Source organism: Bactrocera oleae, chromosome 2, assembly GCF_042242935.1.
Source record: "Bactrocera oleae isolate idBacOlea1 chromosome 2, idBacOlea1, whole genome shotgun sequence".
Lineage (NCBI taxonomy): Eukaryota > Metazoa > Arthropoda > Insecta > Diptera > Tephritidae > Bactrocera > Bactrocera oleae.
In genome coordinates this window covers 56,179,988-56,196,523 of record NC_091536.1, presented here as the reverse complement: position 1 = coordinate 56,196,523, position 16,536 = coordinate 56,179,988, and the positions used below count along the sequence as shown (strand labels likewise).

Here is a 16,536-nt window from a genome sequence, read left to right as displayed (position 1 = left end):
AAAGAAGATTATATGAAGGGAAACGGATATATTGACCAAATCAATATTAAGATTCGAGATGTTTTCTGACAACTCGCTAGACTTAGCAAATGCAAGAGGCTCCTTCAGTGGCACGCGGTCAACGGCCACGAAAGTATCATTTTAACAAATGAAAAAATTTTCACTGCTGAAAGAGTTTTTAATAAGCAAAACGACATAATCTACGTAAAAACTTCCCGATTCGCATAAAATATTATTCCAAAAGTTCCATGTGGTCACTATTTAGCTGCTTTAATCGTTTGGTGGAAGTCTTATATAAAGGCGTTACACCTTTTCAATTCTGTGAAAAAGGGGTTAAAACTGGGGCAAAAATTTACCAGCACAATGTTTAAGAAGGCGTGGTAAGGCAGTTGAGCAATCCTCTCTTCGCTGGAGAGCATTGGATTTTCCAACAAGATATTGTTCCAACACAAGGCAAAAGCCACCCAGCAGTGGTTTAAAATCCATATACCTGGCTTTATATCTGCAAATGATTGGCCGCATAGAAGTCCAGATTTTATTCCATTGGATTACAGTTTGTGGTCTGATGAACATAAACGGTCAAATACTCCACAATTTTCAATTTTATAAATCGCTTATTTAATATATGCATTAATAAATAGAATTATCGTTATTAAAAAATATATTATAGTTTCCTTTTGAAAACGGCGTTTACTTGTAACAGAACTTATGAGAGGACTAAGTATATACGTTAAATTAGGGTTAGGCGAAAAATTGAAATAACGTTCTATTATAAACTCCGCATTTTTATTCTCTGAACAGGCTTTATTATATATAAATATGTATCTAAATGATCAGCGTGATGAGCTGAGTCGATTTAGCCATGTAAGTCTGCCTGTCCGCCTGTTTGTATATACCCGAACTAGTCCTTTAGTTTTTGAGATATCGATCTGAAATTTTTCAAACGTTATTTTATCCCCAAGAAGCTTTACATTTGTCGGAACTGCCGATATCGAACCACTATAGCATATAGCTGCCATACAAACTGAACGCTCGGAATGAAGTGCTTGGATGGAAAACTTTTTCATTTGACGAGATATCTTCACGGAATTCGGCAAGGGTTATTTTCCAAGGCAATAATGTAATCTTCGGAGAAATTGTTCAGATCGGATTACTATCCCGTCATACTTTATTAACACACGAATTCCCTTTTTATAAATTTTTCAAAGTACCAAAAAATGGCCTATCTCAGCAAATAAGTTTTCCAATAACTTTGGAAGTTATACACGAGAAGTAGATTGAATCCAAATAGAAAACATATGCATTCAAATCTGGGGCTTCCTCAATTGGAAATTTATGTTGGTAATATTTTTGATCATGTATGATATTAATTTAAGCATTAAGTAGACATTATTCTATAAGAGATCAAAACCACAATACTTGAACGGAATTTAGAAGATTAATCAGTTTCTATATCTTAAAAAAATTCTTTTTGCAAACGATGGCTGCATCTTTTATCAATTTAAATATTTTTTGGGTAATTTTTCAATTAATAATCCCATTTAAACACACTGGATTATATATAACCATACGTTTGAGTTTTCTTGTAACAAACAAGTTAGTACTTGAAAAAAAGTTAATTGTAAAGTGTCAAAACAAAGTTAAAAGCAAAAGAGACCATAAATAATATGGGCTGAATTAAAATAAAATATAATTCGAACTTTCTTGGTTAAGCTAAGTATATTTTACTTTCACTTACTTTTGTATGTATTATGTATCGTATTTCCATAATATTAAGAATGGATGTGCATTCGGCCTTGACTCTAGTCTAGTTGGCGAAACAAGCGATGATACAATAAGTCTACAATAAAATATGAATTATCAATGCAGTGCCGTTGGGAGTATTGATAAAAACAGAAGCAAAGCAGAAATAAAATTATATACGGTTGAAAAACTTGATTCTTCATCATTCAGACCAAATTAAAGGCGAGCAGTAATTAATATGCACACAAATATTTCCAAAACTCCATAGACAAAAGCAAATTAGCATTAAAGTTATTCAAACGAAACTGGCTTCGCTTTAACAATGAATATGCTTCGAATATACATAAACTAAGTAAGAAGCATGGAAGAATATGTAAAAAGCAATGTGAAATATATTTTTATTTTAATTAACTGCTGAATTAAATCAAATATTTAGCTTTTATTTTTAATTTTCTTAAACAATAACGATAATATTTTCTAAAGTAATATTTTTTTAGACACGGTAGTATAAAATGGAAACAAAAATCCGTGTAATGCTCGGGTGGTGAAAGCAAAAATAATAAAATTTTTCATTAACAAAATTTGATTAGATAAAGCGACATTTCAAACTGAAGATTTTCGAAAACTTGGGTTTTAGAATATTTTCAAGGGGTTACCACCTGTTTTAAAAAAATTATAAAATAAAGAAATACTACAAATTAAGTGGTTTTATTTGAAAACTATTTTTAGAGTGCCACCTTTCTGAAAACTGTTAGTCGAAATATTCTAAAGAAAGAAATACTTTCAGCTAAATAGGTTTTAGAGAGCTTAGAGTTGAAATTTGATAGTTGCCACCATGAAAGAACGTTAACTTCGGTTGCTCCGAAGCTAAGTTTGTATGGCAGCTGTGTATATGCTATGTTCTAGTGACTAGATCTGAACAATTTCTTCGGAGGTTGCATCATTTCCTTGAGCAAAGTCCATGCAAAAGTTGGTGAAAATATTTTCTCAAATGAAAAATTTTACAAAACAAAAAAATGTACAAGAGATGCTACTGCGGAGGGCATCTGTGGGCTAAAATATTTTTAAAAGTGAGCTTAGTTTCGCCCACTAAATGGTTTAATGTACATATCTTCCAAACCGCTTAAGATATTTCAACCTAACTTGTTTAGAAAAAGGGATTTTATCACCTCTTCAACCACGCCCACTCCCCATTAAACGTTTATGTTGAAAACTACTAAAAGTACTATAACTTACGGAACAAATGAGCCAAAAGCATTCAATTTCACTACCACGATGGTAAAGAAAGGTTTTATAGGATCTTGTGGGGAAAATTTGACAAGGGGCGTGGCACCGCTCACATTTAGCTGTAATCCTATACCTCAGGAACTACCCAACCGATTTACAACAAATTTGTCTTATGTGTAACATTACCCAAACATTTCTATCAGACATTGCAAAAATGTGCGAAATCGGATGGCAACCACGCCCAATTCCCATATAACAAACTTTTAAATTCCATCTGAATCTTTCCCTTTACAATATATAAATCAAACTCAATAAAGTTCTCGAAATAAAACTTTGCACAAATAGTGCCCTCAAGGTATTTCATGTTAGTCTAAAAGTTGTCGAAATCGCACTATAACTTGTGCCAAAAATGGGTAAAAGCAGGGCAACACTTCCCTTAACCCCATATACCTAACATAAATATATAACGAATCTCCGGTTCACTTTATAGCGCATCTATGGGTCAATACTTGTATGTAAGAAAGGCGCAAGATTGTCAACAATCAACAATCGAGATATCTGGCTCTCTAAATATATCAAGCGAACGTGTAAAACATGTAAAATATAGCTAACAATCAACCGATTCACCACCTCAAAATTCATTGTACAATATGTTAAAATAAGTTTTTTTCATTTTTGTAAACGGATATCATTCACCTTTCAATCGAACAACAAATTGCTGACAGCTGATTAACTGAGACCTTAGTAATAATTCAGACTTTTGAACGCGATTTAATAATTGAAGCTTATTTTCATTTAATCTATTAATATTTCAATACATTAGTGATAAATATACACCGTTTCGATCTTCTTCCTATTATTTCATCCGTCCTCTTGTTTAGTTTCTATACACCAGCTTACGTCACTTCCATACATATGTTAGGTCAAATAATAACTATGCTAATTTTTTCACACATAAAAAAGTATTATTGCACATAAATTGTGTTATACTAACGTTTTTGGCCTACAAATTAATTCTATGCGACGAAGTTATATGTAAGCACATTTTGATATATTAAAAAGCATGACTCAGATTTTTTTCACTTTTGACCGGCATCCAACGGGTGGCCAACATTTGATATATGCGGAGACTGTAGTGTTGGTTTGGGCAATAATCTATGCCAATTTAGTTAAATATGGTTTAATGAGGCGTGGGGATTATTATCCAATTTTACAAATTCTCACACTATATAGTGAAATGCTTTCCCTAACTCTATGTTGTTAAAGCTTTAGTAGTCTGTGAGATATTATATGTTATACTGTTTAGGGACATCTGTCTAGTGTGATCCTTTATACCAAATTCAAGTTTTGTAGCTTAATTTATAACTTACTAATAACATTACTATAATCACTTACTTGTGCTGTTGAGTAGACACATCCACTTAATGCACATTCCATTTAATGAGTTTTACATAACAATTCCATTTCCTTTCTTCCATAATTAAAACAAACTTACTTACATCCAACAAACCTACTTACTCGGTCTTTGCCGATGCAGTCTGCTTTTCATCACCTTCGTTATAGTGGCTGTGAAACTGGCCTTTCTCTTTATAATGTATTGAATTTCACACTGGCAAATTATTTAAAATCGGATGTACCGAGCGCAGCAGAGTTGTATGCGTAAGCAGTGGAGAATTAACAGCCGATTAGTATTACAAAAAAAAAAAAAATTATATGCTAAAAAATAAGCGAATTTGCTTCTATCAAAGATTATCTGGATTTGCCCTAAATACTGAATCCAATAAGTAGTGGTTGAGGTATTACATATGTATATGCCATACCTTTCAGGTTTTAAAAGCAGGGTTTATTTGTATATATTTGATCACTTCAACTGAGATACGAATATGTCCAAATTCTATTGAAATAATTTTTTGTATGTAAATCAAAGAACTCTTTAATATCTTTGATTTGGTACCAGTATTGCTGTCAGCACTTTGTTGTTCGATTGAAAGGTGAATGATATCCGTTTACAGAAATGAAAAAAACTTATTTTAACATATTGTACAATGAATTTTGAGGTGGTGAATCGGTTGATTGTTAGCTATATTTTACATGTTTAACACTTTCGCTTGATATATTTAGAGAGCACATTGTTGACATTCTTGCGCCTTTCTTACATACAAGTATTGACCCATAGATGCGCTATAAAGTGAACCGGAGATTCGTTATATATTTATGTTAGGTATATGGGGTTAAGGGAAGTGTTGCCCTGCTTTTACCCATTTTTGGCACAAGTTATAGTGCGATTTCGACAACTTTTAGACTAACATGAAATACCTTGAGGGCACTATTTGTGCAAAGTTTTATTTCGAGAACTTTATTGAGTTTGATTTATATATTGTAAAGGGAAAGATTCAGATGGAATTTAAAAGTTTGTTATATGGGAATTGGGCGTGGTTGCCATCCGATTTCGCACATTTTTGCAATGTCTGATAGAAATGTTTGGGTAATGTTACACATAAGACAAATTTGTTGTAAATCGGTTGGGGAGTTCCTGAGGTATAGGATTACAGCTAAAGGTGAGCGGCGCCACGCCCCTTGTCCAATTTTCCCCACAAGATCCTTTAAAACCTTTCTTTACCATCCTGGTAGTAAAATTCAATGCTGTTGGCTCATTTGTTCCGTAAGTTATAGTACTTTTAGTAGTTTTCAACATAAACGTTTAATGGGGAGTGGGTGTGGTTGAAGAGGTGATAAAATCCCTTTTTCTAAACAAGTTAGGTTGAAATATCTTAAGCGGTTTGGAAGATATGTACATTAAACCATTTAGTGGGCGAAACTAGGCTCACTTTTAAAAACATTTTAGCCCACAGATGCCCCCGGCTGCTGCGATCTCTTGTACCAAATTACAGTTTTGTATCCTAATTTGCGGCTTTGTTATGGCATTTTAAACGTTTTCGTTTAATATAGTTTTGTGGGCGTGGTAATGGTCCGGCTCCACCCTTTCACAATACCAACCATCCTTGGGCGGCAGGGAATTTGTGTATTAAGTTTTATCAAGATATCTAAATGTTTACTCAAGTTATCGCTTGCACGGTTACAGACGGACGGACAGATAGTCACTCGGATTTCAACTCGTCTCGTCATCGTGATCATTTATATATATGTGATATATAACCCTATATCTATCTCGACTAGTTTTAGGTGATACAAGCAACCGTTAAGTTAAAAAAAAACTATTATACTCTGTAGTAACATGTTGCGAGAGTATAAAAATGAACGCAAGTAAATATAACTGCGTTCCAGAAACCTCGTTTCTGTTTTTATACCCTAAACGTCAGAGACCCTCCAAAGTATAAAAAGGGTCAGTGTGAGGAGCTGAGTCGTATATATGCGAAATAGTCCCTCAGTTTTTGAGATATCCTTCTGAAATTTTTCACCTCGCCTATCACCAAGAGCTGATCATTTGTCTGAACGGCCGATATCGGACAACTATAGCCTATAGCCGCCACACAAACTGGACGATCGGAATCAAGTGCTAGTATGAACTTTTTTTCATTTGAGGAGATATTTAAAAAAAAATTGGCATGGGTTATTGCGTAAGGCAATGATGTAATCTCTGAAAAAATTGTTCAGATCGATTCACTATAACATATAGGAAAATGTCCGATCAAAGTTCTTGGAAGCAGTCTTTTGTATTTGTGAAAGGTTATATTAAAGCTTCGGTGCAACGTTGTTTCTTGTTTAAAAATGTATTCAGATATCTGGATTGGCATTTTCAACACGACAATGCTAGCTCAACCGATCAGTCTGTAAAAACTTGGAAATAGAGCCAAAATGTCGATATTCTGGAGTGGCCATCATACTTTCCTGATTTAAATATTTTAGACAACGACTGGGGATGGTTGATTAGTAAGGTGCACGAGTATGGTAAGCAATATACCACCAAAGAATAACTAATCGACGCCATAAGACTGACTTGGTTAACGATTACATTATATTTTATTAAAAAAAAAACTACATAATTCTCTTCCAAGTAGATATATAGTACATATACATACATATGTACATATATTCTGGTTGTTTACTATACAAGAAATGATACAAACTTTTCAGTCTGCCTGGTAAACCATCAGAAAACTCCAGTTTGACTCAAGTCTCAAATAAATAAAGAACAAGTTTTTTATAAAATTAATACATTTTTATTTGAAGGGGAAATAATTAGCTTTTTTCGACCATAAGCGATACTACTACGCTTGCGTAACAACGTTTGTCATATGTTTCACACTAGTTTCTTCACAAGCCGCAAAAAAGAAAAGAAATACAAATTTATTATAGTTGGTATGCTCGTGTGTGCGATTCGATTTTGGGCTATTTCCTTGCTTTTGGTATTAATTAATTTAGTAAGTGTGTTCGCTATTTGTAGTTGTTCCGCGACTTCGTTAGTATTCAAAACAATAATTTTCGGATCGCAAAAGATAATACTTTACAATTTAATGCATGATTTGTATGTTTCGATGCTCAGTTGGTAAATAAACGTTCGCCTTTGCAGTGCAGTTATGCAGCAGCTTAACAGATTTACTTTTAACGCACGCTTTGCCTTCAACGTTTTTGCTGTAATCGGTTGCAGTCAACTCGCAGCACTTGTCAGCGGCCATGAATACTTGAGAGAGAAACGTAAATAAATTGTTGTTGTTGATTAAACAAAAACTTATGTAGAATACTTGAACGTGCTGAATTTTGCTTATCCAGAAACTTTGATATCATTTTGCAGCGTCATTCCTGCAGCCTTGCCATCTGCACGATCCAGACAATGGCAAATGTCTGGCGAATGTTTTCGAAAACTTTTTCACCGAGTGGCGTCATGGTAAGTGGTTGGCGGATAATGGTGTTTATTTCAACGATTTCATATCTCCTGTTTGTAATTACTTTTTAGGCGTGCCTGGCTTGAAAGGACTTAGTCCCATCGAGCCGTTCCATATAAAGCGTGTGCGCCTATCACAGCAGACCGAAAACTTGGCCAATATAAAAGCCGAACTGACGAATGTGGTCGCGCATGGCATGAGCGGCACGCGGGTTCTGAAGACGTCGTAAGTTGACTAACTATACATAGACTGCAAGCAAATTAATTTTATTTAACACACACGCTTGCATTTTTTTGCACCGCTAAAGCGTCAACGATAAAGACTACACAATTGAGTTCAAATTGAAAACGCCTTCGGTGCATGTCGAAGGTGATTATCAGGTCAATGGACGCATATTGATTTTGAATTTGGATAGCGTTGGCAAGATGTCATCCACTGTTGGTATGTAGCTGTTGAATTTTACTATTAATTTTAAAAACTTTGCTGCTTACTTTTTTTAATTTTTGATTTTAGAAAATCTCGAATATCGCATATCATGCAAGGCGAATCTCAAACAAATAAACGGTCAGTATTTCTTCGACTTAATTTCGGCTTCGTCACGTATTGATAAGCTGGGCAATTTCAAAATACATTTTACGAATCTTTTCCACGGCAACAAGGAGCTCGAAGAGAGTGCACACGAACTTTTCAATAATAACTGGCGCGAGATTTTTGAAATCATGCGTCCCGCTTTTGCACAGACAATCAATACGATTATACTGAATCGGCTAGCTATTTCCTGGACGATTTACCGTAGACACTTTAGTGTTAAGATTTTGCTTCATTTAAAAGACAATTATGAATTATATCTATACTTTTTTGGTGAAATTTATAAATTTCTAAGTAAGATAACTAAAATAAAGCTATATAAGAAATAAAAATTTGCTTAGACAAATGTAATTTATTACTGATTTATTTTCTCATTTTGGTACCAACGGATGGTATTCTTACAAAGGGTATAAGATATTCTATTTGAAAGGATTCTTCTCTGAGAAAATTGTTGTTTTGAAAAATTTTGCAAAGTCGGGATTTTGTGTTTAATATTGAAACGCTGCGTACACATCTACATATAAATGTCTAAAGTTGTTAAATTTAATTTCTGAATGAAAAATGAGCCCGGTTGTTGGCACTACAGCTGTTGAGTTGATATACTTTTTTATTACACGCTTTGCGGTGAGCGTGATAAATAGACAATGGATCATCTGCAATTAAATAAAACAACAGTTTTATTTAGTTGATATCATAATGCCGTACATGTACGAAGAATTTGGGGCAATAAACATTTTTATACAATAGTGATGATTTCACTGAAAAGGTCGATTTTTGAAGGTCTCTTACGGTTACGTTTCAAATGAAAATTTCTTTGTTCATGGTATATTGCAGTTTTTAAACAGTTTGCAAAAAATAGATCGATAGGGACTTAAAAAATCTCATTTTGAGGTAATCATGTTTGAAGTTTGGGCACGTAATTGGGAGCATATGAGAGGATGGCACTTTTGACCGCTGTAACTTTGGCTTTTGTGCTTAGATCTTTATGAAATTTGGAAGAATTAATCTCACAAGGATACTTTGAGAAAACGTAATAAAAAATTTTCGTAAGTTCGAAGTGCATATAATTAATACTCTCCCTAACTTTAGTTGGTACTCATATTTTCCTAATCGATAATATGCAAATGAATTGCATTTGGTATATACGGGTAATTGCACATCTAATTTTTAAAGATATCTGACACATTCACGTATAATAGAAACATGGATCCCTATGTACCTATGGGTGTTTGTATGCAGTCGCTTCAGGCTCAAATAGCGCTTGATGCGCCATTTTTCTATTCGCAATTCCATTAAATCTTGCTATCTCGTTTCATCACTGTGTTCAAAACTGTGTGTGTTTGGTACCCTCAATGAAATTAGTTATCTCGGGTTTATAATAGAACTGCGCACTCACAGAGGAAGTATAGAACAGTTTCCCAACTCCCTTCAAGTTTGCAGCTAGGACAAATAATGATATAGAACATTCCCATTTTTACAGCATGTTCATCGATTGGCCAATGCCCCATTATGGTAGCTGTAAGCCTATATATACCTTTCCCGAACTTATTTAATCAGACCATAGTTCTTGTCTTGTCTTATTTTGGCCATATCTGCTTCGCTATTTTTCATGGGGTTATACAAGTATATTTCCATTTATTCTGAGCAACTTATTCAAATTGTGTAATAAGCTCTTTCTTGATTGTTCCTAGTGGGAAGAAGACATTTGTCGACTACGATGTAATTAATCTTTGGCAAGGGCAAAGCTAGCAATGCCGCCTGGCTATCTAGCTGTGTACATGGCAGCTTTTTGTATCCTCTCGTAGTTATTCAGTAGAATAACACAGCCCTTCTCTATGTCTAGTACTTCCGCTTGGAAGATAGTAGCTGAATTTGGTAGACGGATAGAGAGAGATATATAAAGATCCTCGGAGTATACCCCCGTCGCTACTGCGCAGTTCATTTTGAACCCATAGGTATAGATTAATATACTCCTCCCCTACTAAACCTCTACTTTATTCACGTCTAGAGGGTATTCTCACCTGGACGTGACTATTGAAATTCAACTATAGGATGTTATATTATTTAGATTTGTTTTGAACTGGTTCTGAATATCGCTATGACCATAAAGTTTCCTATTGCAATAGAAGGGTACATATGTTTTAGACAAAAAGAATATTCCAACGCCTGTTCAGTACCTGTTTGGTGAAAATCAAGGAGATTCTTGATTCTGATATTTAAATGGGTTTGAATATTATTTTTACTTAGCTTAGAGTACTTTTGACTGCATGTTTGCGATTGGGAGCAAGCGCTACTGTTATGAGTTTTTTTATTTACCATACCCACATATTCTAATCCAGATGACATTAGCATATTACAAAGTACGTCTAATAGTGAAAAAAGTTATCAGCCACTATTGTACGATCAGTTCCAGCATAACGACTGGTCAGTTTTAGAACCACGTTTTGCACCTACTTTAGTTTCCTAGTCGCATTAGGCTCTTTACCAACCTGGAGGATGACATGAATTGGTAATTGACTAAAAAGTCCGAGAGCCTGGAGATATGCAAATGGATTACTAAAGTATTTTTTTTATACTCTCGCAACCTGTTGCTACAGAGTATAATAGTTTTGTTCACCTAACGGTTGTTTGTATCACCTAAAACTAATCGAGTTAGATATAGGGTTATATATATATAAATGATCAGGATGAAGAGACGAGTTGAAATCCGAGTGACTGTCTGTCCGTCCGTCCGTCCGTGCAAGCTCTAACTTGAGTAAAAATTGAGATATCTTTATGAAACTTGGTAGACATGTTTCTTGGTACCGTGAGACGGTTGGTATTGCAGATGGGCGTAATCGGACCACTGCCACGCCCACAAAACGCCATTAATCAAAAACAAATAACTTGCCATAACTAAGCTCCGCAATAAGATACAAGACTGTTATTTGGTACACCGGGCATCTGCAGTTAAAACTTTTTTTTAAAAAGTGGGCGTGGTCCCGCCTCTAATAGGTTTAATGTGCATATCTCCTAAACCGCTAATGCTATAATAACAAAATTCACTAGAAGCAAATGTTTTTAGCACTTCTATTGACGGTGTGAAAATAGTTGAAATCGGGTGGCAACTCCGCCCACTCCCTATATAACGGTACTGTTAAAAACTACTAAAAGCGCGATAAATCCAGCACTAAACACGCCAGAGACATTAAATTTATAGGAACCGCGTTCAAAATTAGACAGTGGGCGTGGCACAGCCCACTTTTAGGTGAAAACCCATATCTTGAGATCTGCTTAACCGATTTCAACCAAATTCGGTGCGTAGCATTCTTCTCATATTTCTATGTTATAGTGCAAAAATGGGCGAAATCGGACTACAACCACGCCTACTTCCCATGTAACACCATTTTCAATTCCATCAGATTCTTTCCCTTTCCACTATGCAAATCAGGTAACAATGATTATATCGTGGTAAAACTTTGCGTGAATAATGCAATTAAAGTAAACCACCTTGCGGCCAAAAATTGTCTAAATCGAACCAAACCTGTTTAAACCCCTAAGTACTAAATATGTGGACCCCAGTGCCTATAGTTGACCTTCTACCGAAAATATCAGTCAATCCACAAAGAAATCTCAAACGAGTATACCATTTGACTTTGCGAGAGTATAAAATGTTCGGTTACATCCGAACTTAGCCCTTCCTTACTTGTTTTATAATAATTTTATTAAATTTCAGACCTTTACTAATTGATAAATTAATTTTAATTTAAAGTTTTAATTAAAGTTCGTTAAAGCTCCACCTAGGTTACTGTATAAAGGTTAATAACGTGTTCGGGAAGGTATGAGACGTTTTGATAAATTATTACTATCATATCACATTGTGGTAAGTGAAAGATTCTCACAATATTAATAAAATGCTGTACGCAAAGAGTATAAAAAAATGTGGACAAAGTAGTCGTTCGTTACAGTGATAATTTCGCAAAAGCCGATTTTAAAGAATACGGCGGATGGGATAGCAGTTCGGAGCTTAACGCGACCAATTAGCCAATGGCGACGATAACCCCATTTGCAATACTAACCGTCAGCATTAATAAAAGCTGGTATTAAATTCATCAACCTACGGTAGTTGTTACATTCCGTTATCGGTTTCAACGACAGATGTGGGTTTTAAGATCTTACAAACAATCGTAAATCGAACAAAACTACAAACAACTTGCAAAAATATAACAACAAAAGTGGATTTTAAGCATGTTCCCCAGATTCAATTAAATTTTTGTTCAAAATATCCACAATATAGTTAATCGGATAGAAACAAATTCATGTATCCAGTGTATATAAGAATGGACCGGTTTGTTGTTGTTTAATAAATTTAGTTTTGAATCGAAAGAAATATTGAAATACAATACACATTTCTTTAAAAAAGACAACCCATCTGCTGTTTGAATTCGCTTTGAGTGAAATATTATATAATATTTTTTTTCTGTCAAGTGGAAAAGAAAATAGAAAATAACATATTGGTTTTTCTAAATAAAATCACGTTAAGTTTATTTGAAATTCTATTTCATAAAAATGGAAAAGGATGAAGCAATTTCTAGGAAAGAGCGGTTTTCAAAAGCCACCAAGAAGTCACATCGCATATCTTATGAAAATGAGGACGCCACACGTTCGGCGCTGATCGAGTTCTGTATCTACATCTGCTTTCTTGTGGTGACGCTTTTGGGTGAGCATTGTCAGGGTTACGTTAGGAACTCGGATGATATTTATTATATTTTCCAACAGTGGCCTCTTCTTCACGCAACATGTCTATGTACTTCTTCACCAAAGATATCGAAAATCTATTCTTATCACGTGAAGTCAATACGTCCTCACATGAAGCTTCCGTGAGGTTTGCTGACTTAGCCACTACAGCAGACATGTGGGCATTTCTGGAAACTAAATTCGTCATGGATCTCCATGGTATAGATGATAGAGAAGGGGCAATTGAAGATGACCACGAAGGAAGTGAAAATCGCAGACGCCGTTCCGCTGAAGACAAGCTCATATTTCAAGAACAAAATCTCGTATTGGGACCACCGCGACTGCGGCAGATACGTGTGAAAGAGAATAGTTGTGATGTTCACAATGTCTTCGGAAGGTATTTCTCCAAGTGCTACGCAGACTATTCCAGTAGTGATGAAGACACTTCCGACATATATAAGGGGTAAAAGTGAAAATATTAATATTTGTCACATAATCGATAATATATTTTATAGTACCAAATACAGTACTCTCAGCGCATTAGGCGCTGATTCAATTTGGGGTCAAATCACAACTTATCGCGGTGGTGGTTTTGTGAGAAGCTTGTCTTATAACTTCAACGAGAATAATAAAATTTTGTCTGATTTGAAGTCACGAAAGTGGCTGGATCGCGCTTCTCGTTTAATACTAGTGGAATTCACCCTCTACAATGCGAATAAAGATTTGGTAAATAATATTAAGTGAGTCGGTTTCGTAGGTTAGTTGTGTAGATTATACAATCTATAATTTTTGTTGTATTCCTTGTAGATTTATTGGGGAATTGCCGTCAACCGGTGGTGTGGTCACCACTTTTAGCATAGAGTCGGTGAAATTGGCCTCAGTTTTTTGGAGAGACGGCATAACGATATTGGTAATAGGCGTTATATTTTATCTTTTCGTTTTGTATTACACCACAGTTGAGATTTTGGAAGTTATACGCATCGGTTTCACCAATTATGTGCGCATACTGTGGAATTTTGTGGATTTTCTTATAATTGCTGTAAGTGGAAACTTATATACCAATATTTTTTCATAAACGAACTCACTTTTTTTACAGTTAGCATACTGCACACTCATGTACAACATTTGGCATCCGTTTTACGTAGGCGGGCTATACAAACGTTTTGAGAAAAGCCCAAATGATTACCTACAGTTGGACAAGCTGTGCTTCTGGAACTTGACATACCGTGCTATCTTCGCCATTTGTGCATTTCTTGTGTGTATGAAAATATTGAAATTCATTAGCTTCAATAAAACAATGCGTCAGTTCAATGCAACAGTGAGCACAGTAAGTCTCAGTGCTAATGAATGTTAAGAAAATATTAAATCACGTCCGCCAATTTTTCAGTGTTTTCGTGACCTTTTGGGCTTTAGCGTTATGTTCGGTATTGTCTTTTTGGCTTACGCTCAGATGGGTCTATTACTCTTCGGTAATGTTCACCATGATTTTCGCAACTTCAAAGAGTCCTTGTTGACGATGATCCGTATGATATTGGGTGATTTCGACTACGACGGTATAGAAGCGGCGAATCGTGTATTGGGGCCAATATACTTTTTAACATATATAGTGTTGGTGTTTTTCATATTACTGGTATTCATTAACAGTCCTATAATCAAATTTATATGAAATCTATGCCGATACCGTCACTGATTTTCAGAATATGTTCCTGGCTATTATTAATGACACATATAGTAGCGTGAAAAGTGATATTAAAGGCGGCCGCAATTATTTGTCAACTTATCTCCGTAAATTACTAAATAAATACTGCCCGAAGTGGTGTCATTGTGGTGCGTCAAAAGATGAAGAGCTTGGCCCATCAAGGGAGGGGACTCCATCACGCGATGCAAGTCCACAGAGTAATCAAACGAAACGTTCTGTGGGCAAGGATAATGTAGTAGAGTAAGTGTATTGTGTGATATGAGTATGCGAACATTGAATAATCTCCGAATGACAATTATCTTATATTCCGCGCAGTTATTTTGAACCCGTCGGACGACAACAAACGCAGAACCAAAGTGCAGATCCTGCGGCTATTAGTCGGTAAGCTATACATTGAATTTATTGATGATAAAACATTACCTAATAGTGTGGTATTCACATATGACCCATTAATATAATCAGTTGTTAAAAGTTCGGTAAATTTTTTTTTAAATAGGAAGGTACTATCGAAATTCGAACACATTTGAAATCTTTTGTAGACGTCCCTTATACTGACTGAGATTATAAAGTAATATAAGGAAACCTTACGTCAGGGGACTGTAGAGAGGGAGGTGAATTCGTCAAATCCATTTATGAAACCAAATTTTAATGTTGTAAGAAAAATTGACATAAAGAAACCAGGAATGACTGAGATACGATACGAATTTTTGCTAAGTTTTGGGATCACGTTCCTTAGGGAATTTTCACACTATAGTGAGATATATGCATCAGAATAATTGGTTATTAAGTTATACCAGAGACTCCTTTAGTCTCCTGCTTTTTTGAAATATAGTATTTAGCAAAGTCTTTAAAATTTAATTTGAAGTAATATCGCGTCTTGATATAAGCTGATAGTCGCTAGAGTTTCACAAAAATGCTGTGTAAATATGTACATAGGATATAGTTTATAAATCAATAATGTTCTAGTTTTTGGCCCTACTTGTAGAAATTTTTTATTTTAGGGGTTGCGATTGCATACTTCTTCTCTTCACATAGAATATATTTGTCTATATATTTTACTTACACTCCTATTCATTATATAGTTTAACAGCACGTGTTGCAGCTTTGGAGGATGTCATCGAACAGCTGATCGTAGATGTGGATCGGACAATGCGCAAGATTTTGCCACGTCGACGTCGACGACAAAATGCGAGACAAGACTCGCCCTCTCAACAGGCGGAACGCTAAATAAAATTCGTAGGAGAATATTCCCATAATACAAGTATAATTTGTGGTCAAAGAATTTATGTTTGTTTTTGCCTAGCAAGTAGCTGCAATAATTTGTTTCGTAAAAGTTGTAAATATACTTTTTGATGAATATGTATAGAACATGTATTGGAGTTCATAAAAATTACGATAAAAATGTGCGAAAATGAAGCAAATGCAAAAGCGTTAACTTTGTAATAAAGCCGAAATATCAGAATAATTACGCTTCAATAAGTTTTCTAACTGTGCGTTGATATGACTCATTAGATTTCGCCATGACTTTACACTGTAAAATTACTGTGGATACCCAGATTATTGCATAACTGAATATGTAACAAACTCTGTGCTGAAAGCTCACACAACTCGTTGTTTTCAAAAATATGCTGGAATTGTTAAAAATTCTCCAGTATACTTTTCGTAAATGCAAAAAAATTTTCACAGGCCTCCCTTGAGGCCAACTTTTTACCATTATGC

The 16,536-nt window shown here is 35.0% G+C and overlaps 2 protein-coding genes across 2 annotated transcripts; both read left to right on the top strand.

Moving 5' to 3' along the window:
* Nucleotides 1-7,427: 7,427 nt before the first annotated feature.
* LOC106623132 (protein takeout) lies at nucleotides 7,428-10,869 on the top strand. The gene is made up of 6 exons (XM_070107607.1): nucleotides 7,428-7,626; nucleotides 7,724-7,816; nucleotides 7,886-8,039; nucleotides 8,122-8,255; nucleotides 8,328-8,606; nucleotides 10,742-10,869. The coding sequence occupies exons 1-6, from the start codon at nucleotides 7,509-7,511 to the stop codon at nucleotides 10,867-10,869; spliced, it is 906 nt and encodes a 301-aa protein (XP_069963708.1). The 5' UTR covers nucleotides 7,428-7,508.
* A 2,020-nt stretch (nucleotides 10,870-12,889) lies between these two features.
* Pkd2 (Polycystic kidney disease 2) lies at nucleotides 12,890-16,282 on the top strand. Its single transcript, XM_014242521.3, has 9 exons — nucleotides 12,890-13,101; nucleotides 13,161-13,581; nucleotides 13,634-13,858; nucleotides 13,926-14,157; nucleotides 14,215-14,445; nucleotides 14,506-14,748; nucleotides 14,816-15,057; nucleotides 15,133-15,198; nucleotides 15,900-16,282. Exons 1-9 carry the CDS (start codon nucleotides 12,951-12,953, stop codon nucleotides 16,042-16,044), a joined length of 1,956 nt encoding a protein of 651 aa, XP_014097996.3. The 5' UTR covers nucleotides 12,890-12,950; the 3' UTR covers nucleotides 16,045-16,282.
* Nucleotides 16,283-16,536: the final 254 nt, after the last annotated feature.

Coding starts and splice junctions, on each gene's coding strand:
- LOC106623132 (XM_070107607.1), top strand. CDS start 7,509: ATGCAGCAGCTTAACAGATTTACTTTTAACGCACGCTTTGCCTTCAAC. Junction 8,256..8,327: donor CAAGATGTCATCCACTGTTG/GTATGTAGCTGT, acceptor TTTTGATTTTAG/AAAATCTCGAATATCGCATA. Junction 8,607..10,741: donor TATTTCCTGGACGATTTACC/GTAGACACTTTA, acceptor ATTCTAATCCAG/ATGACATTAGCATATTACAA.
- Pkd2 (XM_014242521.3), top strand. CDS start 12,951: ATGGAAAAGGATGAAGCAATTTCTAGGAAAGAGCGGTTTTCAAAAGCC. Junction 15,058..15,132: donor GGCAAGGATAATGTAGTAGA/GTAAGTGTATTG, acceptor TATTCCGCGCAG/TTATTTTGAACCCGTCGGAC. Junction 15,199..15,899: donor GATCCTGCGGCTATTAGTCG/GTAAGCTATACA, acceptor TTCATTATATAG/TTTAACAGCACGTGTTGCAG.